The sequence below is a fragment of the Mus musculus genome, chromosome 12, assembly GCF_000001635.26.
Source record: "Mus musculus strain C57BL/6J chromosome 12, GRCm38.p6 C57BL/6J".
Lineage (NCBI taxonomy): Eukaryota > Metazoa > Chordata > Mammalia > Rodentia > Muridae > Mus > Mus musculus.
The window spans coordinates 16,686,180-16,712,587 of NC_000078.6; the positions used below are offsets into that span (position 1 = coordinate 16,686,180).

At 47.9% G+C, this 26,408-nt stretch overlaps 1 protein-coding gene across 21 annotated transcripts in view; it reads right to left on the bottom strand.

The window, feature by feature from the left end:
* Positions 1-26,408, bottom strand: part of Greb1 (gene regulated by estrogen in breast cancer protein) — a 130,780-nt gene that overhangs the window by 15,565 nt on the left and 88,807 nt on the right. For 9 of the 21 annotated variants that reach the window (XR_381189.4, XM_006515096.3, XM_006515098.3 and 6 more), the window contains 15 exons: positions 25,494-25,844; positions 24,093-24,221; positions 23,253-23,381; positions 22,374-22,571; positions 21,624-21,804; positions 19,917-20,112; positions 18,251-18,387; positions 16,146-16,485; positions 14,982-15,097; positions 13,317-13,513; positions 12,363-12,467; positions 10,030-10,655; positions 6,506-6,608; positions 4,580-4,738; positions 2,318-2,460 (listed from right to left, as the gene is read on the bottom strand). Coding sequence is in view for 17 of the 21 variants with exons in the window: in XM_006515096.3 (XP_006515159.1) it covers positions 2,318-2,460; positions 4,580-4,738; positions 6,506-6,608; positions 10,030-10,655; positions 12,363-12,467; positions 13,317-13,513; positions 14,982-15,097; positions 16,146-16,485; positions 18,251-18,387; positions 19,917-20,112; positions 21,624-21,804; positions 22,374-22,571; positions 23,253-23,381; positions 24,093-24,221; positions 25,494-25,844 (3,110 nt within the window). In the remaining 4 variants the exon portion in view is untranslated. Of the gene's footprint in view, positions 1-2,317; positions 2,461-4,579; positions 4,739-6,505; positions 6,620-10,029; positions 10,656-12,362; positions 12,468-13,316; positions 13,514-14,981; positions 15,098-16,145; positions 16,486-18,250; positions 18,388-19,916; positions 20,113-21,623; positions 21,805-22,373; positions 22,572-23,252; positions 23,382-24,092; positions 24,222-25,493; positions 25,845-26,408 lie in introns of those variants that run through there. The other 12 variants (XM_006515100.3, NM_001252071.1, XR_872413.3 and 9 more) reach the window with 11 other exon arrangements.

Here is a 26,408-nt window from a genome sequence, read left to right on the forward strand (position 1 = left end):
TCCTAAGCATGCTCCTATTTAACTAGCCCAGACCCATACACCTCATGAGCATGCGCCAGGAGTATCCCCACCACCTAAACACAGGATGTCTCTGCCTCCTATCTCCTGTGCCCTGGGCTTCCACTAATGCAGAGAAGGAAGAGATATGCCCTTGATTTTAAGTAACAATTCACTGTTGAAGGTTGCTGCCATGACTAGTGATTGCAACATGTGAGTCCTTTCCGGTTTACTAAAGTTCACAAATCAAGTGAATAGTCTTACCACAGGTATTTGATATTTTGGCTGCCAAGAGTATATAGCCAGGAGAAACTGCTTTTATAATTTTGACATTTTACAAATTTTCTATATGCATAGGAGAAATATCTAAAAACAAAACAAAACGAAACAAAATCTCTGTATTTAGATAGGAAAACCCTATATGTTAAGTAGAAAACATGGTGAATAACCCGTGGAGAGCATTGTTTTGGAGTAAAATGGTTCCGAGTCTGAATGCCTTCAATAGTTTAGCATGTAATAGATGCAATGGCTACAGCAGGGAGGAACTGAGGCAGAGTCTGAGAGTGCATCACCTGCACCAAGACATTAACATTCAGTGTAAAGAAAATAGAAACTCTTTCTGCCCGAACAGACTCTATCCCAATGGTGAAAAAAATTAAAGTCAGTGAAATGTGGAGACTTATTAAAAAAAAAAAAAAGAGGGGAAGAAAAAATGGTTTCACATGGTTATTGTTATGAATTCTTAAAACAAAAACCTCATGTACAACGTGGGAGAAGATGGTCTTCGTTTATCTGAATAGTATTAGTACTAGTACTTTGACCTGTTAGAAATGCTTCCCAATATTATCTATAGTAAAGTCACATACTTAGTCCTAAAAAAGGCACTTGCTATACCTTGGATGGCCAAACCAACAATGAGGCTGAATTAAAGCCACTGGATGGTGTTTCCCTTCATAAACAGGACAAACAACAAGTGGGAATCCTTGCCTTGGGGCCTTTCCAGAAGGACCACAGTCTTCAATTCCCTACCACGAGCATGTATCCCTGGCTCCCATCTGCCCCAACCCTCTATGTCTTCCAGCTTCACCTGTGTGGGTCTGAATTAAGATGAAACTCTCAAATCTAAACTACTAGAGTTTGGATGTTCATTAATAGCTAACTTCCAGTCCTCTGCAAAGACCAATAAGCTAGGAAGAGCTCATCCAAGCTGCACCCTTCCCTACAGAGTGCAGTGAAGAAGCCCACCTGCTTCCCAGTGCACAGCTGCCTCCTCGGGCACCCATACCTTCCGTTCTGTGCTCTAGCCACACCCTACCGAGACCAGTTCTTCCCCCAAAGACTCTGCCCAACTCTTTTGCACATGCTCTTTCCCATTCACCTGTTTTGGCAAATTCCTACGGATCATTCAGAATTCTTTATCTATCCACCTGAATTATAAAGGTTGAATAACCCATATCTGAAATGCTTGATCCCAAGAATACTAGAATTTTTTTCCAGATTTTATAACATTTCTACAGACTCTTCTAGGGGGACATCCATAGACTAAAATCCCAAAGGCTTTAAAATCTGAACTATTTTGAGCATCATGTTAGTGATGACTTGATTTTCTGATGAAGGATGCTCAAGCTATGTCTTCATTTGTAAGGTGGGGATGATGATGCTTAGGTGAGAATCAGGTAAGAGCCTAGCCTAATGTCCTAGCCACCCTGAATGAATTGCCGGTGTGGTGTTAACCCTGATGGCCAGCCAGAGCCTGAGATGGCCAGAGCCCTAGCCCAGGAGCTTATCCATTTGTTTATTCATGGCAGGAAGGGCTGGTTCATGAGAATGACATAAGCATCCTGCTGGCATATGTGGTGTTCAGTAAAGCAAACTCTTTCCTTATCTATGTGATCTCTATGTCTTGCCCCAGGCTCTTTTGAAATCTTGCTCAGGCGCCCATCTCCCTCCCAGACCACAAACCCAAAGGATGGGACCAAGATTTATTTGTATCTGCATTCCCAGGTCCTGTAGTGGTGTCGCTAGCATTGAAGTAACTTTTGGATTCTCTAGAGTCTAAAGATAGGAATGACATCCTTGTCTTGGCCACTGATGCCTGAATGACCACAGGCGAATCACTGTCCTGCAGGGTCACATCCTATGAGGTGAAGCTGGAATGCCTGCAACTCAGGAAGCAAGAGCTTCCAGAACTCTCTTCCCTCACCCTGACAATATCACATATTATCAGGAAGCCTCAGGGAAATAAACATGTGGCCTGTGATGCTGCACCAGCAGGAGCTGCTGGGAACAGCCGGAGAGCCAGCCAGCCCCCGAGGCCTACCTGGTAGTGGGGGTGGAAGCCCATGTACTGCTGGCACTGCTCACAGTGGTGGTACGTGTTGTATGCTGCATACTTGGACAGTCTCATACGTGCCGTCTGACGCCGCACATACAGGTCCTCCGGCTTCCTGGACATCCCTCTGTCTGCAAAGATATTCCGAGAGTTAAGGAGCAGCAGCCCAGAGCAAACACCCGAGCCCTGCCTCCTGAACTCAAGTGAGAACAGTGATCAGAATAAGCAGGCAGCTCATGAACAGGCCGTGCATGCCCTGAAGATTGTCTCTCACAGCCTAGACCCGGATCAGAGGAGGGCAGTGTCTCAGTGGGGAAGCTAACAAGGAGAGAACTCCGACTGCATGGCCTCGCACTTGTGGACCTAAAAGCACTTCATAAACATTTTGAAGGGACTCTTACATGACTAGAAAATAAATTAACAGCATGTGTGGTTCCCAGCTTCCTCAGCAACTTGGTAGGAATTAAGATAACACAAGGCCTTCATTGGGGCTTATCTATGGGAAGGGATACACAGGACTCCCACCAGTGACAGATAACCAGGCCAGCAGGTTCCCTTTATCTTTTTTGGAGATAGGATACTAATGTGTAGTCTAAGCTAACCCTAAACTCTTGATCCTCCTGCCCCAGCCTCCTGAGTGCTGGAATTACAGGTGTGTACTACCACGCCCTAGTTCATAGGTAAGCTGTTTTCCCTGGCATGACATTTACTATATTTTCTCAGGCTACACTAATAATCCCACTAGATACTCCCAGCATTGTTAGCTAAGGCTGCCCTCATATACCACAGAAGTCAGTTTCCCTGAGGAGAAAGAAGACACTGAGGACAGGGGAACATATATATCTATTTGGTGACAAGTTCATAACTAGAAATGCACATCTTTTACCCTCCACTAACCAAACTTTTTTTTTTAACATGGCTATGTTAATTCTTTTTTTTTTTTTAGATTCTTTTTTTTCCCATTTTTTATTAGGTATTTAGCTCATTTACATTTCCAATGCTATACCAAAAGTCCCCCATACCCACCCACCTCCACTCCCCTACCCACCCACTCCCCCTTTTTGGCCCTGGCGTTCCCCTGTACTGGGGCATATAAAATTTGCATGTCCAATGGGCCTCTCTTTCCAGTGATGGCCGACTAGGCCCTCTTTTGATACATATGCAGCTAGAGTCAAGAGCTCCGGGGTACTGGTTAGTTCATAATGTTGTTCCACCTATAGGGTTGCAGATCCCTTTAGCTCCTTGGGTTCTTTCTCTAGCTCCTCCATTGGGAGCCCTGTGATCCATCCATTAGCTGACTGTGAGCATCTACTTCTGTGTTTGCTAGGCCCCGGCATAGTCTTACAAGAGACAGCTACATCTGGGTCCTTTCGATAAAATCTTGCTAGTGTATGCAATGGTGTCAGCGTTTGGATGCTGATTATGGGGTGGATCCCTGGATATAGCAGTCTCTACATGGTCCATCCTTTCATCTCAGCTCCAAACTTTGTCTCTGTAACTTCTTCCATGGGTGTTTTGTTCCCAATTCTAAGGAGGGGCATAGTGTCCACACTTCAGTCTTCATTCTTCTTGAGTTTCATGTGTTTAGCAAATTGTATCTTATATCTTGAGAATCCTAGGTTTGGGGCTAATATCCACTTAACTTTTAACGTATCTCAATCACAAGAAGTTCCTGGGGCTCTCATGAACTCTGTGGTAGTTCCTTCCTTCAACCTGCAGAGAGCAGTGTCGGGGCTGAACCAGATTCTGGTAAGTTGCTCACTTAATACCAAATAGCATCGCTAACAGGATATATCTCAAGCCAGCTGATTTCTAATAATACATAAGAAGCAATGTAGCCTATGCACTTTGGACAAGAGTGAAGTAAGACATCCAGTGTAGCCTCACTCTGTGTGTGTGTGTGTGTGTGTGTGTGTGTGTGTGTGTGTGTGTGTTATTACCCATGTGTTCACATGCCCGCATAGGTGCATGTAGAAGCTAGAGGTTGACCAGATGTCTTCCTCAAGAGTTTTTTTTTTTTTTCCATTTTATTTTTTGAGATAGGATCTTGCCTGAATTTGAAGCTCACCAATTGGATAGATGGGCTAATCAGCAGGCCCCTGAGATCTACCTGTCTCAACTGACTCCCTTAGCTACAGACATGCACTGGCATGCTCATCTTTTTACTTGGATGCTGGGGATCTGAGCTCAGGTCTTCATGTGTGGGCATCAAGCACTTCGCCAACTGAAGCTGTCTCCCTAGCCCCTGACCTTCACTCTTGATGGTCTGAGGGTGTGAACAAATCAGACTGGCGTCCTCATACTTCGGGTCATGAATGATGTAATCAAAAGGCATCTTCTGGAAGAGCTCCAGGTCTGGCCAGGGGTCGGCCAGCTGGAGGTAACGCCACTCCGATTCCTCTCGGAAGCCTGTGAGATTGGCAGGAAAAGAGACACATGAGAAACGAGATGTAAGGCTGGGTTATTTAACTGTGCCCAAGGATGGCGTGTGGAACCTAATCACTGTCAATCTACAGCTTTTGGGGGACCTCTACTATATCTAAAAAGCTTCTGACATGGCTATATTTCAGGATGGCTCTAATAGGACAAGGTCATGCACTGAGATATGTCTCCACTCAGGTGAATAGCCTTCACTCTGTCTCATGTAGATGCAGGTCTGCTCTCTGCTCCATACACTGGCTTCCAATCCTCCACAATCCTGAGCCTTGGGCTCATGCTGCCTTCTAGAAACACCTATTTTATGCACAGCTCGAGCTTGTGCTTGTGGTACCTGTGCAAGTCTCTTTCTTACTCTATCATCTAAGCCACCCCAGCCAGTGTGACTCAGTTGGTGTCGCTCTACCTCTAGAAAGTACTTGAGCTACGGCTTTCCACAGCAAAGATCAGCGACACTCACAACATAACCCACATTTTACACTTGCCAGCAGTCTCTTAGACTAAGCTTGGTTCAGCCTTCTGGTACTCATCAAGATTAGCCAGCCAAAAAACTAATTGGTCCAGTTCCAATTACATGATAGATTGATAGCCTATATTATGGTGAATGTGTACTATAGAGAAGGTTATAGGTGCCAATTTAAGTATATACCATATACCTGGGCAGTAGACATGACCACAAGGAGGAAGGAATTTACCAGACCTTTAATAGGCACTTCATACCCATGAAAGAGGAAGTATCGACAGTTTGCAAAGAAAACAAACAAACAAACAAAACAACAACAACAACAACAACAATAAACCCCGATGTAATAGAGTAGTTAAGAAAACACCCATTCAGGTTTGATGAAGTGTGTTCAAATCCTGTCTTCATCACTGTTCTATCCAAGAAAGCAAGGTGACAGACACTCAACAGCTCCTGGTGTGGGAAAACCACAGAAACTACAAGGAGAGGGCTGGATGGGAATACTGGATCAAAGATTTTCCTGATCAAGCTCAGGCTCAGATAGTGCTCACAGGAGTTTCCTGACTCCAGTGTGGTGCAGCTGGTGACCTCTGCATGGCAGTCAATTCCCCCTACACAAGGGCACAGGTATGTTTGCAGGACAAGTCCATATGGGAACGATATGGATGCATTATGAACAGGATGAGGGGGGAAACAGTGTGTACTTTATCATCAGCACAGGGCATATGCAGAAAGATGTTTGCCTTCCTCCAATCAAATCTACTCAGAAAACAGGATTCAGACACCTTCTTCTCCCAGTATATACAGTTCTTTCTCCCCTAAATGTTGTCCTGGATATTTGGTTGTCTTAGCTGGGGGACCCTCCCTGATAAAGAACTCCACATTCTACAGGCCATGAACCAGTGAAGCCCAGTTCCTGCTTTGGTACTGCTTAGCTCGGCTCCTAACATAAGAGGTCAATAGCCTAGCTCACAGGGCTGCTGTATTGAAGATCAAATGGAGATAGAATCTATCACAGTGTTTGACACATGGAAAGTAGTCAATAAGTAAGCCTGGATTGTTTCAGCATTAGTAACTCTATCCTTACAAAATTCTATATTAAGAATCATTCTATATGAAGGAAAAAATGACTACAAGAAAGAAAAGACCCTTGGGACAAGCCAAACTGTGAACCTGAGAACCCATTCTGATAGGCGGAAGGAGACACAGTTACCATGGCCACTGACAAAGGTCGAAGGATACTTGCCCAAGCCCAAGGGTCACCAGACACAACTCACTGGTATTGATCTCTTCTTCGTCGTAAACATCCACTTCTGTCAGCCGAATCAGCATCCTGGACAAGATACTGAGGAACTGCAGGTAGGCACCTGTCTTCCCAATCTGTGAAGACACTAGAATCAGAGCCCAGAGATAGGAAGCCTGTCCCCGTGCTGAACACCAACCAGAACATCCTCCTGCCTCCTGAAGTCTCCTGGAAAGGCACATCATAGCAATGAGAACCATGTGGGTGCACGGCATTCACCAATGCATTGAACAAAGCAAGGATATGTACTAGATCTGCCTTCATCCAGGGACATGGCATGTGCATGCATACATGTGTGCACATGTGTGTGTGTGTGTATGTGTGTGTGTATGTGCATATACACACGAAATAAAATTATTGACAAAGGACCAACGATCAATGGTCATATTCAATAGGCTCAATCTTACTATCGCACTTGTGCATGTTCATGCATGTAAAGGCCAGAGGTCAACCTTGGTTGTCACTCTTCAGATACCATCCACCTCAGTTTTTGACATAGAGTCTCTCCATTGGCCTAGAACTCACTAATTATGCTAGGCTATCCCAGGGAGCCTCCTGTCTCTACCTCCTCAGTACCGTGATTACAGGTGTCAATCCCAGGCCTGGATTTCTATGTGGGTGCTGGGGCATAGAACTCGGGTCCTCATGCTTGCATGACAAGCACCTTGCCAACAGATCCATCACCCCAACTCCATTTTTCCTATTTTTCAGTTAGTAAAAGTAATGTATAGTCATTTCAGACAAAGAGAAAACTTAGAGCCTGATAATAAACAGTGCTGCTGATCCTGCCTCTCCTCTGAAGACAATGAGTTAGGATCTAGCCTTCCCAAGACATGCTCACAAATACAGTGTTTTGTTTTGTTTTGTTTTTTTCCCTAGCTGACAAAACATTATGGAGAGAGGAGATGTGTATTATTCTGAAAGTTGATTTCAAATTACATTTCTTAGAGAAAGTTCATTGGCAAAATAAAGAGACCTCTTAAATTATCTGTGGCTGAATTCTGGGATATGGGTATCCCCAAAGGTGTTCAGCTGAGATTAAGCAAGGGGGACTTTCTGGGTCATGTCTCATCATTATAAATAATACTAAAATTTGCATTTCTTGGGATAGATTCCTGGCAATGAAGAAGCTGAGTGGAAAGACAATACATGCTAAACTAGTAATAAAACAGTCAGTGCAACACTCTAAGGCTCTAACACCTCTAATTGGGAAGATTAAATTTTGTTGTGTGTCAGGAGATGTTTGGACAAAATGTGGTCTTGGGCACTTAGATCCCGGAGTCTTCTCTCAGTCCCTGACCAATTCTAAAGATCATGCCACCCTCTTCTTCCCATGCCCGCCACAAGGGACACACAGACCCTTGTGTGTGTCGGTCTGTGTGTATGTGCAAGTGTGTGTAAAGACAAGAAGTCAATATTGGGTACTTTCCTCAATTGCTCCCCACCTTATTTTTGAACCCTGTCTCTTGCTGAGCCTGGAGCTCACTAATGCAGCTATCCTAGCAGGTCAGTGAACCCCAGGGATCCTGTGTGTGTCTCCCCAGCACTGGGACAATAGGTGTTGATGCCACACCCAGCTTTTTACGTGGGTGCTGAAAGCACATCACTGTGTTTGCACAGTGAGCGCCTCACCAACTGAGCCATCTCCCAGTCCTGCTTCCTGCAGATTCATCAGGTAAAGTGATCTCTGAAGGATAGATACATAATGAACTGACAGTAAGCTGAGTCCAACTCTCCATTACTAGTTCACAAAATCCTTCCAGCACATACTGACACTTGGTACCTAACTGGAAAAATTATTCAGATACTCTGTATGATGGTGAAGGTCAAACTCAGCCAGAAATTGCAAGTAGTTCCTATCCAGACACCATCCTTATGCCCCACACAGGTAGAGGAGAAAACTGGGGTTGGGCAATGAGAAGAAGCTGGCAAGGGATGGAATGTTACTATCACCCTCCTCCTCTTCCTGCTCACTCTGGGTCCTCGGAGTCTTCACTGCAATAATTGACACTATATTGGGAAAAAGTCTGTTGTTGTTGTTGTTGTTGTTGCTGCTGCTGTTGTTTGAGACAGGGTCTCACTATGTAGCTCAGGCTGTCCTGGAACTCACAATGTGTCAGGCTGGCTTCGAGCTCACAGAAAGCCACTTACCTCTGCCCCCCTCCCCCTCTCCCCTAGTGCTGGGATTAAAGGCATGCACCACCACACGTGACTGGGAAGAGTGTCCTTTGAAGGACTGACTAGGTCAGGTTAGCCTGCGGCCATGTCTCTGAGGGTTTATCCTAATTATGTTAATTGTCATGGGAAGACACAGCCTGACTTGGGCAAGATCATTTCCTGGCTCATTTCCTGAATGGTTTAAGAATGGCGAAATCAAAGAACCCAAGGAGTTAAAGGGATCTGCAACCCTATAGGTGGAACAACATTATGAACTAACCAGTACCCCGGAGCTCTTGACTCTAGCTGCATATGTATCAAAAGATGGCCTAATCGGCCATCACTGGAAAGAGAGGCCCATTGGACACGTAAACTTTGTATGCCCCAGTACAGGGAAACGCCAGGGCCAAAAAGGGGGAGTGGGTGGGTAGGGGAGTGGGGGTGGGTGGGTATGGGGGACTTTTGGTATAGCATTGGAAATGTAAATGAGCTAAATACCTAATAAAAAATGGAAAAAAAAAAAAAGAATGGCGAAATCGAGCTGAGCACCAACGCGCATGCGTACAGGTCTCCATTCTCGGCTGTGGGTGTGACTAGCTGTTTCAGGTTCTTGCCTCTGGCTTCCCTGCTATGATGGACTGTGGCCTGGAATTGTGAGCAAAAAATCAACCCTTTCTTCTCTAAGTTGTTTTGTGTCTGGGTATTTTAGCACAGCAAGAGAAATGAAACCAGGGGATCCATCCCATAATCAGCATCCAAACGCTGACACCATTGCATACACTAGCAAGATTTTGCTGAAAGGACCCAGATGTACCTGTCTCTTGTGAGACTATGCCGGGGCCTAGCAAACACAGAAGTCGATGACCACAGTCAGCTATTGGATGGATCACACGGCCCCCAATGGAGGAGCTAGAGAAATTACCCAAGGAACTAAAGGGAACTGCAACCCTATAGGTGGAACAACAATATGAACTAACCAGTACCCCGGAACTCTTGTCTCTAGCTGCATATGTATCAAAAGATGGCCTAGTCGGCCATCACTGCAAAGAGAGGCCCATTGGACTTGCAAACTTTATATGCCCCAGTACAGGGGAACCCCAGGGCCAAAAAGGGGGAGTGGGTGGGTAGGGGATTGTGGGGGTGGGTATGGGGGACTTTTGGGATAGCATTGAAAATGTAAATGAGGAAAATACCTAATAAAAAATAAATTAAAAAAAAAAAAGAAATGAAACCAGGACACTCACAAAAGCTACACAAAATGAATATGTGTCCCTCTGGCAGTAAAACTGAAGACGACCCTGGAGGCCTGGCCTGTGCAGGGGCAGCAGGCATGATACCCACCTGAGGTGGCCCACTGAGCAGCAGCCTGCGGGGGTGGAAGCTGTCCACACGGCCCTCAGCTCTGTTGCCGTAGTCCATGTGGCTGGGCCGGGGCACTGTCCACTGCCGGTAGTAGAGAGACTGCTCAGTTGATGTCATCATCTTGCTGAGCAGGGGGCGGAAGGAGCTGGTCCACATGACTGAAGGGGAAGGCAGGAGGGAGGCAGACTTGGGCAAGCCGCTGCTGTCGGTGGACAGGAGCATGTCGTACACAAGCTTCGGCAGGAAGACGATGGGTGGCTGCCGGCAGGCCTTGGCCATGGAGCACTGAGAGGCTTGAAGGACCAGCACATTGGCAGTGGGCACCGCACATGTGGATGATGAGCCCGAGGAGGAGGACAGCTGGGAGGACGGGGCGGCTGGCACCTGCAAGCTCCTCCGACCAGTCCTGAGGCTAGAATCAGGCTGTGGGACCAGGCCAGGGCTGTGCCTACTGATGACTGTAGACCCCTGACTCACTCGGAGGCGCTGGATTTCCCCAGGGGCCCTGCCTTCCTCTGCAGGGCCACAGGATGGAGGTGATCTGGTAAGCTCTCCCTGAGGAGGTCCTGAGGGCTGGGCCAGGGACTCACCATAGAGCACCGAGCCTATAAAAGAGAGGAGCATGGTCAGAGGTAGCCCAGGAACGAGCGATCAAACTCACAGCTGCTCCTGTGACTACCCCAGGTATGCTGGGACAATTTAAGCCAAAGCTGGTGGACATATATTTAGCCAACTTCTCCTCCACAAACCTAACCTCCCTCAGTCACAGAGCGCCATGCTGATGCAAAGAATGTGCAGATCCGTGGGGGCAGACCACCATGGTGCCTGCTATCATCCTTGGGCTTCTAAAGCAAATCTCCTGCTGGGCCCTGAGCTTTCCCTACCCCAGACCACAGACTGGTGTTCCCTAATCTCAGCTAGGCTCCACTGAACCCCACACAAGCCTACATGCCCCTGAGCTTCTCAGCCTAGAATATCCCCTACCCAGGAACACCTCTTCCTTAGGCTCTACACAGAGAGGATTATTCTCTGGAACCTGCGATAAACAACTGCCCTAAGTCTGTCTTATATGTGAGACAACTCAAAGGAGTTGGTGTGACTCTGTACACAGAGAGGATTAACCCAGCACTGGTGTTTACAAGCAAAGATGAACTTAGCTTTGCTCTGTTCTGTTTCACTCCTCTTTCTGATTTAGTTTATGTGGTAAACAGATTTCCATAAAGCATACATCCTTAGTCCTGGTTAGCCCCCCTCCTTATTCCCACTTCTCCCCAGTCCCACAACCCTGATTATTATGTTTGGCCTCAAACTTTCTCTGTAGCTGAGCATGGCTTTGAAAGTTTGATCCTTGAGCCTTTGAGTGTTGGGATTACAGGCATGTGCCACTATGTCAGTCTGAGAATTAAATCCAGGGCTTTGCACATGACAGGCAAACATTCCACCAACTGAGTGACATCCTAAGCCCCCTAGATGACATTTCTTTTTTCTTTCTTTTTCGTTTTTTTTTTGTTTTTTTGTTTTTTTTGTTTGTTTGTTTGGTTGGTTGGTTGGTTTGGTTTGGTTTGGTTTTTCGAGACAGGGTTTCTCTGTGTAGCCCTGGCTGTCCTGGATCTCACTCTGTAGACCAGGCTGGCCTCGAACTCAGAAATCCACCTGCCTCTGCCTCCCAAGTGCTGGGATTAAAGGCATGCGCCACCACCGCCTGGCTATAGATGACATTTCTTAAGGACAGAGTTCATACTCAATTCACCTTTCAACACTCAGATTACACTGAACGCCCACTGTGTTACATACTTTAAGATGGGCAGTGCTATTTTCTGTGCATGAGGTCTTGGCTGAGCTCAGAGACCAAGGATCTCCTGGGGTTGGTGCCCACATGAGACTTTATTCATAGTATCTCCTCTTGGGTACAGGCATTGTGAGCTCTTGTTTCTCTCATGAAGTCTCCTATGTTTGCTTCTCTGGACAAGACTCCTGCTCTCCCCAGGCAGTATCCTTGAAAGCAACATCTAGGAAAGGGACACCAGAAGAGGTCTATCCACACGGCCAGGATGCTACGGTCCACTCTGTAGCCAGGGGCAGCCTCGATCTCTCCTACCAGCAGGAACAGCTGGACACTAGAGCCCTGTCCTGTCTCCGAGGCTTCAGGTGTCCAGTTAGTTCTAGGCTATTCTTGAATCAGTTCTAGATGAATCTAGAGTCTGTTCTCACTGGTCCTGAATGGAAGCCTAGACTAGGCAGCCCCTGTGTGTTCTTCTCAGTCTCTGGAATCCAAGGCGGCCCCAGGTGTGATGTTCCCAGTGGAGGCTCACCAGATGCTCTGGAGGAGAGGGATGACGATGCAGAGTCGTGGGAGTGGGAGCGTTCCCTCTTCACAGGGCCCCTCTGCTCTGACGTAGAGCCTGCTTCAAAACACCCTGAGAACACAGAGGAGTCACCATTCCTGAGCAGCCTGGCGTTCAGAAGTGAGGAAGTAATCACACCTCCTTCCATTTCTTCTCTCTCATTCTTTCACCTGCTGCCATTTTAGCCCTCCCCTCCCCCACACACACACAACACACAACACACCCTTAGCTAGACTGAGCTCACAACAGAGTAAGAACAGAACAGGAAGAAGTGGGTCAGGTCAGGTCAGTGAGTGTGGCCATGCCAATGGGGAACTGGGAAAATTTAATACCATGGTCACAGTCATGCTAAAATTAGCCACCTCCCAGAAAGTCATGGTGAGAAGGCCTTGCCATCTTGTAGGACAAGCTGCAGGCAGGGGAGACTTTTGTCTGTCATGTTTCATCTCTCAGTCAGGAGGCAGAGGAGTAAGTGGCCTTTGCACCCATCTCTTTGACATGTCTACCTGCAAACGCACAGCTATTTTCCCACTGTACTGTGGACTAAAACCAGATGCTGCTCTTATTTGAATATCATATTAAAAATATGGCATGAGACTCCTGGAGACTACAGATCTGTTGCCTGGTCTCATGAACTTCAATAGCGTTCAGCATTATAGTGGGCGAGTGAGTTTCCAACAGAGGCAACAAGTGGAGGAATCTACCAGCACTGAAACCAAGCATAAACTTGAGCCATAAGAAATGACCACTTTCCTCCTATTTATGAATTCTAGATCATAGAAGATCCTATAGGGATTCCCATGTTCCCACACCACCAAGGACAGAGCAGGAAGAAAGGCACAATCCTAATCTTATGAGGACGATGTCACTTAGCGGATGCCCCAGGGATTGTGAGGCGAGAACACCTAGGTACGCCCTCACCTTCTGTCCCCGCCTCCTCGTCTTCATCGGTGCTGCTCAGTTTCTCCCCATCACTCTCCAAGGCCTCGTTCTTGGGCCCCTTCTCCAAGGGGATATCATTGCTAACAAAGTAGGCAGCCAGACCCAGCTCCTGCTCCAGGGCTGTCCTCACCAGGCAGGAGGAGTTTATTAGACGCAGGTCACAGTACCTCAGAGACCTGGGGAGGACAGAAGGTATCCATTGCATGCCTCTCCCATCCCAGGAGGTTCTGCTGCTAGAGGACAGAGTGACAGGGCCATGCCTGCCTCCCTCTTTAGACCACAGGTCTCTGATACATGGAGAAGCTTAATGTGAGCTCATCACACCAAAGCCAGCTTCACACTAAGTCTCTGCGGGCACCCACCAGGATCTACTCCTGTGGGGCATGGAATCGAGATACCACTGACTATCGGGTTGGGCGGAAGTGAGGCTTGAACCTCACTCAGCATTGCCATTTCCTCGGAGGCTTGGAAACTGGCAAGCTGTGCAGTTTCCCAGAGACTCTGGTTTTGTTTTTTTTTCTCCCTATTTAGATAAAACCGAAAATTTGTAAGGACCTATGTGTACTGTTAGACTGAATGTTGGATATTCAATTAAGTCATCCACACTTAATGTTTCCCCTGGGGGTTGTGCTAGAAGCTAGGGATATGACAGCAATAGAATCAGACACAATCACTTCTAGGAGAGCCTTGTAGGAGGCCAAGTGACCTCCTAAGTGTGTGTAGCCTAGAAAGTGAGGGGAGTCACTCAAAGGTCATGTGCCTGTGGTGACTGCAGGGACACACAGGTAGGTATGAATGAGAATGGCTCCCATAGGCTTGTATATGTGAATGTTTGTTTCCCAGTTGGTGGAATTTTTTGGGAAGGATTAGGGGATGTGTCCTCCTTTGAAGAGGTATATGTGTCACTGGGATTGGGCTTTGAACTTTCAAAGGCCTCTGCCAGGCCCACTCTCTGTCTGTCTGTCTGTCTGTCTGTCTGTCTGTCTGTCTGTCTGTCTCTCTCTCTCTCTCTCTCTCTCTCTCTCATAACAGACGCTCTCAGCTCCTGCTCTCTAGTGAAGTGCCATAGGCATGGCCTGTCTATCTGGTGCCACACTTCCTTCCATGATATGATCATGGATTAACCCTCTAAAACTGTAAGCAAGTCCCCAATTAAAAGTGTTCTTCTATATTTTGCCTCTGTCATAGTATCTCTTCAACAGTAATAGAATGACATTTACTCTTTGTACTCAACAACCTACTTTTTCTGAGTGACATCAGGAGCCCTCCAACCACCCCTTCCCCAGTCACCACAATGGTCAAGGAACCAGGATAACTGGCCCCAGCTCTGGGGATGATGGTCACAATCCTACATGGACTGTCCTCTCTAATGCACAGAGATCCCCCAAACTGAGTTCATTTCCCCTCAGTCTGGCACTGTTGTTCTTCCAAGCCCCTACCCCCACCCAATAATACTATTCCTCTAAGAACTGGGAAATACTTTCCACAAATCAGACATGTTGCTCTGGAAAATGAGCCCAAATATGCCACCCCTGCTAACTGGGTGTGTGAATTCTCCACCTGGGATCGGACAATGGCAACACAGGATGTCCTTCTGCCCTCCTGATCTCCTCAGGACTCCAGGGGCCCTGATTCCTGACTTACCGGGGCAGTGACTCCCCATGAGGGTCCATCCCACTGAAGATCAGGATGCAGGGCAGGCCCTCCAACTCTAAGTACGTCTGAGGCCTCCATTCTGCATCCTCAATTTTCTGCCACATCTGCAGACATGAGAGATGTGGGTGAGTATTCATAAGGATCCAAATTTACCATTGTGGGCTGAATGCACTAACTGGTGCTGATGAGATAGCTCAGCTATCAAAGCTCTTGCTGCCAAACCCAAGTTCAGTCCCCAGAACCCACTTGGTAGAAGGGAAAAAACACTTCTCAGAAGTTATCTTCTGAAGGCTACATACATCCTATGATGTGTGCACACACACACATAAACAGTAAACAAATGAATGTAAAATAAAGCATACTAGCCAGACATGCAGTTGTACAAACCACACTTCCTAACCAGCCTGGCTCCAGAACACTCTGACATCCATCCACTAATTGGTGACCCTCACAGTCCACCTCGTAATACAAAGGAGGAACTTTGTTCTGCTTGTGTGTGGTGAGCCACTGTGTTTTCAGGTGGGGAGCTTTGTTCTGTTCCTGGCTATCTTCCTCAGCAGGAGGGGATGTGTGAGAACATCTGGAAGACTGTGGGTGGCCCAGTTGCCTCTGATATCCCTCTAGTGTTCTCTAGTGGTGCTGACTGTGCCCCTGCCCCTCCACCCCCCACCCCCTTTTCATGGCTTCCACCTATCTGTTCTTTCAATCAACTCTCTCTACCCCCTTTATATCTCTGTCACCTATGTGTTTAATAAGAACCTACAAGGGACCAGGCACTGTGCTTGACTTTGAGGGACCAAGAGCTGCCCTTCCTTCATCACTTGGACAGGATTAAAGACTGTGCCCTCCTCAAGTGTGAAATATGGCTTCATAAAAAAAGGAAAATAGATTGAGCTGAATTCTAAAGGCATAAGCCTTAGCTAAGGGGAAGGAAGAGAAAGGTGCCTCCAGAATAGAAAAATAGCATGCTTCATACACAGACTGATACTGCGGGCTCTGTTGGGGGACATAGGGAGCCTGGGGATGAGAGATGGGGAAGCAGCAGAGGAGGTGGAGGGGTGCTCACATCTCAAGGGCCTGCTGACACCACCCCTTCTTGCTGACCTTCAGTGGCTCCTGCAAAAGCCCTCTGCCCCTGAGGACAACACCTACCTTGAGCTGCTTCACAAAGTGCTTGCCTACAGTGATACCGGAGCTGGGGTGGCCCAGGATGATCTCAAAGTGTTCCTCCAGAGCCAAGCGAGCCCGCACGTGGGCCAGTCGCTCATAGGCCACGGCTGCCAGGGGTGAACAGGGCACGCGCAGCAGGACCATGAGCCCGTGGCCACAAGGGCACTGCTTCGGGGAGTTGAGGAGGTTCTGGGTGATCTCTAGGGTCTCCACTGATGTATGGTTCTTCATCTGCGGGAGGCCACTCACGGCCATCATGGCGGCCGCATAGTGCTGCACAAGAACAAAGGTCCTGATGACCGCGCTGTGCAGGCGGGGGAACCTGCAAGGAACACAGAGAGACCATGCCCATGACCCTGGGCTGGCCATGCTTGCCATCCAAGACACAGGCAATTCCCAAGTTACAGATGCAACAGAATCCTGTAGGGCGGCGGTTCTCAACGATCCTAACGCCACAACCCTTTAATACAGTTCCTCATGTGGTAGTGACCCCCCAACCCAAAATTATTTTTATGCTACTTCATAACTGTAATTCTGCTACTCTTATGAGTTGCGATCGACATGTCTTCTAATGGTCTTAGGTGACCCCTGTGAAAGGGTTGTTCAACCCCAAAGAAGTCCTGACACACAGACTGATAATCACTACTGTAGCGGTTAGTTGCTGGGGACTTTAGGAACCAAAGCACGCATGCCTTTGTTTTTTGTTTTGTTTTTGTTTTCCCAGCTCGGAGGCAAAAGCATAGGTCTATTACAGCTGCTCCTGCTCATGACTTTCCAGCACTGGGTATGATGCATATGCCTGCAAGCATGCATCCATGCTCTCGCCATTAGCCAGACACCTCATCCCAGAAGCTGGATATAATGGCCAGTCTTCATTATCAACTTGACAAGGTTTAGAATCATCCCAGAGACACAGCACATCTGTGAGAGTGTTTTCTCAGAGGTTTAAGCGATGGAGGAGAACCATCCTGAAAATGGGTGGCGCTGTCCCACTCAGTAAAAACAGAGACGCATGCTGGGCAGCAGCGTTCATCTCTCTCCACTTCCTGCCTGTGGCAGTGATGGAGCCAGCTGCTTCACACTCCTCCCATGACCCCTCTGCCATGAGGGACTGCACCCTCAAACGGTGAGCAAAAATAACCCCTTCCTTCCCTAGCGTGCTTTCATCAGGTGTATCATCACAGCAGTGACAAGGAAACTAGTACAGCAGGCAGTCTGTCCCAGGCTCCCACTGGAAAGAGGAGAACACACAGCTGCCAAGTCCCCAGACTTGGAGATCACCCTAAAGGCTACACTGGGACCATTTAAATTATAGTGAGTTCTTAGAGCCATGACAAGATGTCTAACCTGACAGATGAATTACAAACCAGGACATAGACAGAAAGGGCAAGAATCCCTTCCTTCACTTCAGAAACCGTGGCTACCACCTTGTCCCTGCACAAGGACACTCACTGTTCCCATGACTGCATGGCAGTTCTAACCCATGTGTCAAAAACAGACACAAGGGAGATGCCTTAGTGGGTAAGAAGCCTGTTGTGCAAGCATAAGGACTTGAGTTCAAATCTCAGCACCCACATCAAAGCCAGATGTACTCACACCTATAATCTCAGCACTCCTAAGGGCGTGAGAACTTCAGGAAGCTCACAGGTAAGCTAGCTTGTGTATTCAGTGCAAACAAACAAGAGACCACGTCTCAAACGAGGCAGAAGGGGAAAACAGACGCCTGAGGTTGTTCTCTGGTCTCCAGACATGTGCACAGCACATCCTTATCTGAATTAAGACAAACTAATGTACAGAGAGAGAGAGAGAGAGAGAGAGAGAGAGAGAGAGAGAGAGAGAGAGAGAGACCTAAGTAACACTGAAATAAACCAGGTCTCTGTACATCATCACTGTGTTTCCAAGAGAAATGAATGAACTTATGTCAAGTTGATCCATGATGCTCATGTGAATTCTTCAAGCTAGAGTAAGTCCTCAAGAGCTACGGCAGTGCTATGATGTGTTACTGGAACTCAGTGGCCCAGGTGCTCAGGCTTCCATGTCTCACCTACTCTTGAAGCTACCAAGCATTTCTACTATGAGAAACGTACCTTTTCCCCAATGCAGTGACCATGGCCTCAAAGGAACTGTCATATCGGAGCAGAGGAAGACTGTGTCCTGACAGGGTGGAGTCAATAAACTCAGACAGCCCGAAGTACTTCTTACTCTCATGATACAGGTCCACTCCCTAAACAGAAGAGCACTGTCACTCAAGTGTCACATTCACAGGGAAAGCTGGGGGTTCATAGACCAGGTCTGTGGACAGTGTTGATTGGCATCATGATTAAACCAGTGGTTCTCAACCTGTGGGTCCCAACCCCTTAGGGGTTGGATGTTGCTTTCACAGAGGTCACAGATCAGATATCCTGCATATCAAACATTTACATTATGATTCAAAATAATAGCGAAATTACCGTTATGAAGTAGCAATAATTTTGTGGTGGGCTGTCACCACAACATGAGGAACTATATTAAAGAGTCACAACATTAGGAAGGTTGAAAACCACTGATTCTAAACAGGTACTGATCTTGTGATCCCATGGGGGTGAGTACTTTGTAAGTATCATCCTGCCGGCCCAAAGCGAAGAGCAAAGATGGTGTTCCCACCACTTGTTTCCCATTCATTTGGCCCCAGTGTCTTCGTGGTTGGGGATGATGGAGGGGTAAACTCAACTTTCTTACACTGATATAAAATTCTTTCCAAATGAATGAAGGAACTCCTCCGACTTGGGCCAAGCAAAGTTGGGAGAGACTGTTCAAAATGCAAAGGTGTGACCCTGCTCTCAAATAGTGGAGAGGGTGAACACTGGGGCTAAGGAGCCTGTCCCTGGGGCATCTCCCAACAGGGGTCCTGTGCAAGTGGCCCAGCCCTTTCTTCCCATTCTTGCCATCTGTAAATCAGAAGATCATCTGAAGATCATCTGGCACTTTTGCATAAGTTCATGGGTATAAAGCACTTAGAGTGGCGCCCATTGGAAGTGCCATAGAAATACTGATTCTGGGGCTGGAGAGATGGCTCAGCATTAAGAGCACTGACTGCTCATCTAGAGGTCCTGAGTTCAATTCCCAGCAACCACATGGTCTCACAGCCATCTGTAATGGGATCTGATGCCCTCTTGTGTTATATCAGAAGACAGTGAAAAAGAAAAGAAATACTGATTCTGATGGCATGGGATGGAGGCCAAACCTCCTTATCCTTGGGAGTTTGTGGGAAGACTGAAGCATTCTAAAGAAATCCAGAATTCTAAGGTACTTATTGCTCATATGCCCATGGAATTTTCAAATTCTCAAAAACTCTGGGCATCTACTTTCATAAATGGTGACAGGTGGCCAGCTAAAGCAAGCCTCCCAGGCTAGAGGGAGGGAGTTCTGGCTGAAGAATGCTTTGATCATGGCAAGCCACTCCATGTCGAGTGCAAACCTCTCCTGTCTCCCAGGGCTCCATCTTCAATGTCTTTATCCAGTGCCAGGAGAACAATCATTGGAATGTTGCTCTGAGACTCAGAGCTTCAGTTTCTGGGGAAAATGTGAAATCAACCCATGGACGGGCTTCAGAAATTTCTCCAGAAATCCAGAGAGGCTTTAAATCTAACCCCAGACCAAACCAAAGATCCAAGGAGCTGAAAGCCACTCATTCCCAACTGACTAAGGCTTCTACTAAAGCCAGGGTCTCTAAACTTAAGGATACTGGTTATACCACGGCCCAGCCGCACTCACATTACTGAAGGAGATGGGCCAATGGATCTCATTGTATGGGCTAATGAGGGTGTGCTGAGTCTGCAGCGCATACGGGAAAGAGGTCACATGGAGGGTCACAATGTTGGGCGCCTCTTTCACCTCCCTGCAGTTGAGCAGTCTGTCCACTAACCCCACAGATGGGTCACTTTGAGAGTAGATGTTATGAACAGCACTGCTGAGGAGAGAAAAGGAGACAAACGTTAAATAGAATTACTAAGGTTGGAGAACCTTACCAGGATAAGGCAGCTAATTAAAACTTACAACTAGTTCCCCAATGGCACCTACAGTTGAAGCTTACTGCTCTGCCCAGGACTAGGGAAAAAAGTGACTAGACTTTGTATCTGTTGGGGACTCTTAACAATAGATACATACAGGAAACCTGACTATCAGGGAAGGAGCTATGGTGGACTTCTTGCATGATACTGGGTGCACTCTAGAACAATGACTCCTACCTCATTCTGTGTCAAGAGGTGATGGGGATGTGAGTGAGGAAGGGAGGAGACTCAGGGGACCAGGTAGGCCTCCTAGTGTCCTCCTGACGCACGGAGGATGTTGCCTGGTATAGTGCTCGTTTGCCTACTGTGTGCAAAGCCCTTATTTGTCCTCAGCACAATGTAAAACAGGGCATGGTGGTGCACACATGTGATCCCAGCGCCTGGCAGGTGGAGGCACGAAGGTCGGAAATTCAAGATCATCCTTAGTGATGTAGGGATAGCTTAGGCTACAGGAGACCAGGTTTTGCCTCGAATAAAATAATAATAATAATATCTACAAAGTCAAACAAAGTCTTATTGACTTGAAATGATTCAAAGATAACCTAAGAGGACAGATTTTTCATTATTTTAGAAGACAGCATTAACGGAATAGGAAGCATTTTGGATCTAGGGTCTCAGAAGCCAGGCCTGCCCCAAGCTTCCTTGGAAGACAATGGCCTTGGTTGTCTCTTAAGTCTATGGGGTAGAATGAAGAGGTCAGTGCTGCATCTTCTGGGTTCCAGGCAGCTACCTGAGATACCTGTCCCCAAAAGAAAGAACCAGAAGAAGCAGCTTCTGCCACTTCCAGATGCTCCATTCCTCCAAAAAACACACAGGGATTCTAGACTGCCAACTGTCCAGGCCCTGGCAAGCTTAAACAATTACAATCTGTAAGTAGCAAAGCCTTGCTCTACGACCTGGTCCAGGAACGTCCTTCCTTCCTCACCTCCACCAGAGGCGATGGCTAACTGATCAGCTACAAGGGCAACCCCCTGAAGGTGACCAGCCACCAGCAGTCTCCAACTGAGCAACCTCATGCACATCTAGGGTGAGAGCCTTTTCAAATGAATAAAAGGCATGGACCTTCAGGAAGGGCCCCACCACCCATCATCCTAGCCCAGAGTTCTAGCAGGGAGGGCTTCACCCAACAACCTCAGGCTGCAATTTGGAAGTCCTGGCTAAAAGCCTGGCTCTTCCACCAACACCTCCAGCCTGGCTTCTGACGCCACCTGATGCTCCCCCTTCTATAACACTCAGTCCTTAGAACTTGGAGATTGCACTGAGTGGTCTCAGGGATGACACACAGCTCTAAGATGCTGAAAACTCCCCCACATCCTCTGTTTCCAAGCACTGGGCCCCAGTACCTCGCTCAAGTCTTGTGCCCTCATCCCCAAGGAGAAATATGTCACCGTCACAGACCAGGAGGTCTGACCTCACTAGATCCCAGTGGGCGTGGTCGTGGATGAGGACAAAGAGCGTATGTGGGTTCTGGAAGGAGTTTTGCAGAAAGGCCTTAAATCTTGCCTGGGCCTCCGTGTCTAGTTTCAGAACGTGTTGCTCCGCCCTCTGCTTGGTCACAGGCTCTTTCTCCAGGCCCAGCTCCAGCAGAACCCCTGCAACATAGTAGAACACCTCAGGAGCTCCTGGGTTCCGTCACCACCTACACACTGTGGGTCAGCCTGTGTGACCTGCCCTGACGGGGGAGGGCAACAGCAGGAGGGCATACAGTAGAGATACGTGGGCAGGAGAGTATCTCCAAGCAATTCAGCCCAGGGAGCTGGGCAAAGGTCTGGCTGTGTGCAGTTCCCCCTTCCTGTGGTGCCAGCTAAAGCAAGCCCCTGAAGCAACAGCTCTCAAACAGGTATCGCTAAGAGATGGGAAATGCCCAGTCTCCTGACAGAATCACCTCAAGTTCAAGCCATAAGCCCAAGGTCATGCCACTGAGGAGGTAAGACACGCTGCATGAGTGACAGCAGCAGCCAGTCACAAAACAGAAGAGATAGCAAAAAGATAGCCAGCTATTGGCTCTACTTTTAATCCTGAGGAGGAAAACCACTGTCTTTGGATAAATGGGCAACAATAACACTTGATCCATCTACAGCAAAGCGTGGCAACAACATCCATTCTGTGACGACGTGGGCAGATCCAAGGACTCACAACTCCTTGAAGGGTCCCCCGCTACCTGAATGCCAGACGTGGAACACGGTCTGCTGGTAGGTCACCTCTGACGGTGGAATGCAAATGAGAAAGTCCACCTTCTCGAAGGACCCCAGGTCCAGATTCTGGGTGCTGGAATCTGCGATGGAGCACACGTGGGAAAGGAGCTTCTGTGCCACCGCCAGCTGAAAGGGCCGGACGCCCCGTGGCTCCTGGTGGTAACCTGCAGCCAGAGCCCCAGGGATCCCCAGTGAGCACAGCTAGAGGTGGAGGAGTCCCAGAAAGCAGAAGGGGAGGCCTAGATACACAAAGCAATCCAGGAGAGAGGCACTCTCTTATTCAAGTGCATGCTCTCTCAGGCAGACCCTGGGGCATCCTCTCAGACATCTTCCTTCTTCAGATAATAAGGACGGCACTCAGGCAATGACACTAGACTGTGGAAGGAGCATCACGGTCCCCGGAGGGGAAAGAAATGGTCGAAGCTCCTTAAACCCTTATCTGAATGAAACAGTGCACTGGTGGGAACAGAATTGGTGGGAAGAAACATAAGAAGAGAGGATGACCTTGCATCCAAACCTCCCATTTTCAAACTAGCAGAAGGTCTGTTTTTTAATGCTAAGGATACAGCCTGCCTTCCAAGTGCCCCTTGGAAATGTCAAGGTCTCAAAATTTCTGGACAAGTGCTGTAAAATTTAGACCCATTCCTGAAGGCTTCCTTATCTCATGCTAAACATACCTGAGACGCCTGTGCATACCCCTGCTAATACTCACTGGGCACACTTACGCACAAGCCACCATTGCCTGTGCACACGACAGCCATCCCTCTGTCACTCACTCTATGCCCAACTGTGTTCTCTCTGTCCGTCACTTACTGTGCCTACCTGTGCCCCTCCTCACCACTCACTTGTGCACACCGGGACCCCACTGGCATCCAGCACAGCTGTCTTCTTGGTAGAGGAAGCAGTGAATGAGGAAGAGACATGGCCTTGATTTTCCTGGTGAAATTTGTCCAGCAAAATGTCAATGTCACCCTCTGCCCAAAACAGAGAACAAAAGTGGGTTTTGCATCTCGGAGAAATTCAACAAACCTGGACCAGCTACTGTGCCTGCTCTTGGCCTGAAGTCATGTATGGAAATGGCATGGTCTCCCTGTCCAGAAACTGTATCCACAAGAATATACCATGGCTCCACAGAGGATGGGGTCAAACAGAAATAGGGTACTTAAGGTCAGAAGAGAAGGTCTTTTGAGCCTTCCCAGGCAAAGATTGGTCCATAGAACTTTCTTAAAGAGCATTAAAGGACTCCTGAGAGACCAGAAGCTAGAGCGGGTGGTGGATCTGAGTAACTGAATAAGCCACAGAGATAAAGACAAAACGGCGCTAAACACAGGGCAAGCCATGAGCTGAGGCCCATCCCTGTAATCCCAACATCTCAGATGACGAGACAGAGCTACTGAACACTTGAGGTGAGTCTAGGCTATAAAGGGAGACCCTATCCCAAATAGATAGACAGATAGACAGGGAGCACAAAGCCTTTTCCCAACCCTGCTCTATAGCCAGAGCAGGAAGACAGAGAGACAACCATAAGCACTGCTCTGTGGAGGAGGCAGAGGACAGAGCACAGAATGGGGAAAGCAGACGCAACAGCTCAGCTGCAGCAGATCCCAGGGGTGGGGGAGCCCAGCAGCCTCCCCTCCACCTTTAAGTCATTTCCGTGTGTGCACACGCACTGCCTCAAAGCTTACCTGGACAGAGGCTGCTAAAAAATGTCCCCAGCGAGTCCACTTTGCCAGTGACCAGCTCGTAGTGAACTTCTCTCTGGTACTCAGCAGGACTGAGAAGGCTCTCAGAGAGAATGCGGGCTTGGTATTTCCCTGGAAAGTAAAAAACAAAAACAGCTGTCATTGGAGCACAGGGCAGTGCTTTTGGTTGTCTCAGCATGAGCTCTTAGGTGACAGGAGGTCTGACATACCCCAAGCACCGGCACCATGCCTCACAAAGAAATGAATCGAAGGCTTGCAGCGCCTTGATCAAGGGGGAACACAAAGGCCAGTATCACTTAGAGAAAACCCCTGGGCCTGACTCTGTATGCCACCACCAGCTGTGTGGCACAGACAAGTCTCCTAGCCTTCCAGACCCACCATCCTCTTGGTCCCAAATGGTTAACATCAATGCTGGCCTCACGGAACACAGGCAATGGTGCCGGACACACTGCGGAAACATGGGCTTATTAAAGATGGTGGGACTCACACCCAAAAGTGAACTAAGAAAGGCCAGTCAGTTGAGGAGCCAAGAGTGTGAAGAAGCTACCAAGATGCTTTGCAGAAGCAATGTGCACTTCTCATTATAAATGATACAAAAACCTTAGGTTGAAAACATATACCATTTATGAATAAAGACGGTATCCCCAAGGGATCTGGAGAGGTGGCTCAGTGGTTAAGAGCACTGGCTGCTCTTTCAGAGGACCTGGGTTCAATTCCCAGCACCCACATGGCAGCTCACAACTGTCTGTAACTCCAGTTCCAGGGGATCTGACATCCTCATACCGATAAAACACCAATGCACATAAAATAGAGATAAATCAAACCACTGAAAAGAACAGCACCCACCCCGACCCCAAAAGCCTGTGTGCTTGGTGCTTGTCTGACCAAGGGAATTCCCTCCAGCATGCCATCTTGAGCCTCCGCCCCAGGAGGCTGCACACAGTAGGCTTTCAGGGAAATTTTTAATACTTAACTAGCAAAGTTTCTTATCATTGTTTCTTATCTCGGCCTGGTCCTTAAATAACTGGGGGCCAGGGTGGTGGTGTAAGTGGGTTGGTTTTTTGTTTTTTTTTTAAAGTCAGATTTTGTAGCCAAGGCAATTCAAACTCCAAAGTTGGCCCCAGTCTCTCCAGGAATTAAACGGACGATGCTAACCCAGCCACTGATAGCAAAAACGTCTGTAACTAAGCATGTTTCCAGGAATAAGCAGCTAAAACCAGCACAGCTGAGACCAAGGCTGTCTTCTAAAGCCACCAGCATGGACTAAGGAACTAACTGCCCCTGCAACCCAGAACCCCAAGACAAAAGGAGACTCACTCTTTTGGGAGACTGGGCAATCAATAGTGTGGCTTTCCCACTGGACAAGGGGTGGCCAGGACTCACCTGTGACAGCAATACAGGAGTCAATGGCGGCATTCCGGCAGGCACAGATAATGACCACATAGTTGGTCTTGGAGAGTTTCCCCTCGATGAGCAACCGGAACATCTCAGAGAGGCCCTCGGCCAGGGAGTAAGCACACTCAATAACATGCACACTGTCATTACAGGAGCTGGCGGCCAGGCCGGCCAGCCAGGGCAGCTGTGCAGAAGTCACAGGTGCTGCTGTGCTGGTGGCTGGCGGGAAGGGCTGTGGAGGCGCCTGCTGGTACTGCCTTATCTCTGTCAGGTGTGACTCTCGCCAGGAGCGTAGGAAGATCTGCTCCAGGTCCTCCATCAGCGGCACCTGGTCTGCAGCTGCAAGACATGGTGGTGGCACAGAAATGATGTCAGCACTGCTGGGCAGGTGCACAGGCAGCTTGCCACCAATGCTGCTGCACACATCCCAGAATATGCAGGCGCACTTATAATCACACAGCCTGAAATCGTGATGTCAAGTTACCAAGGCTTGGAGAATAGAGAATATAAAATGAAGCCAGCCACAAACCCACCATCCTGAAAGTTCATAAAGAAAAAAACGTTATCTTTCTCTCCACCTACTGTAAGGATCGTGGGTACTCAACTTGATTTTTAACCACCACCCTACAAACAGGTTTCCATATGTTATGGTCTCCTTGCCTAGTACTGCTGGTGGGTGTAAATGCCTCTCGTGTGTAGGGGCTACTTGGTCATCCTTGTAGCTACTGAAGATCTCTGTGTTTCTTCAAGCAATTCCTCTGTAGGTACTTCTGAAGTATGTGTCTGAAGTTCACCATGTTTCTTCCTAGGCAGGCATGCTAGATAGTTTTATGTCAACTTAACACAAGCTAGAGTAATTTAGGAAGAAGGAACCTCAATTGAGAAAATATGCCCACCAGACTG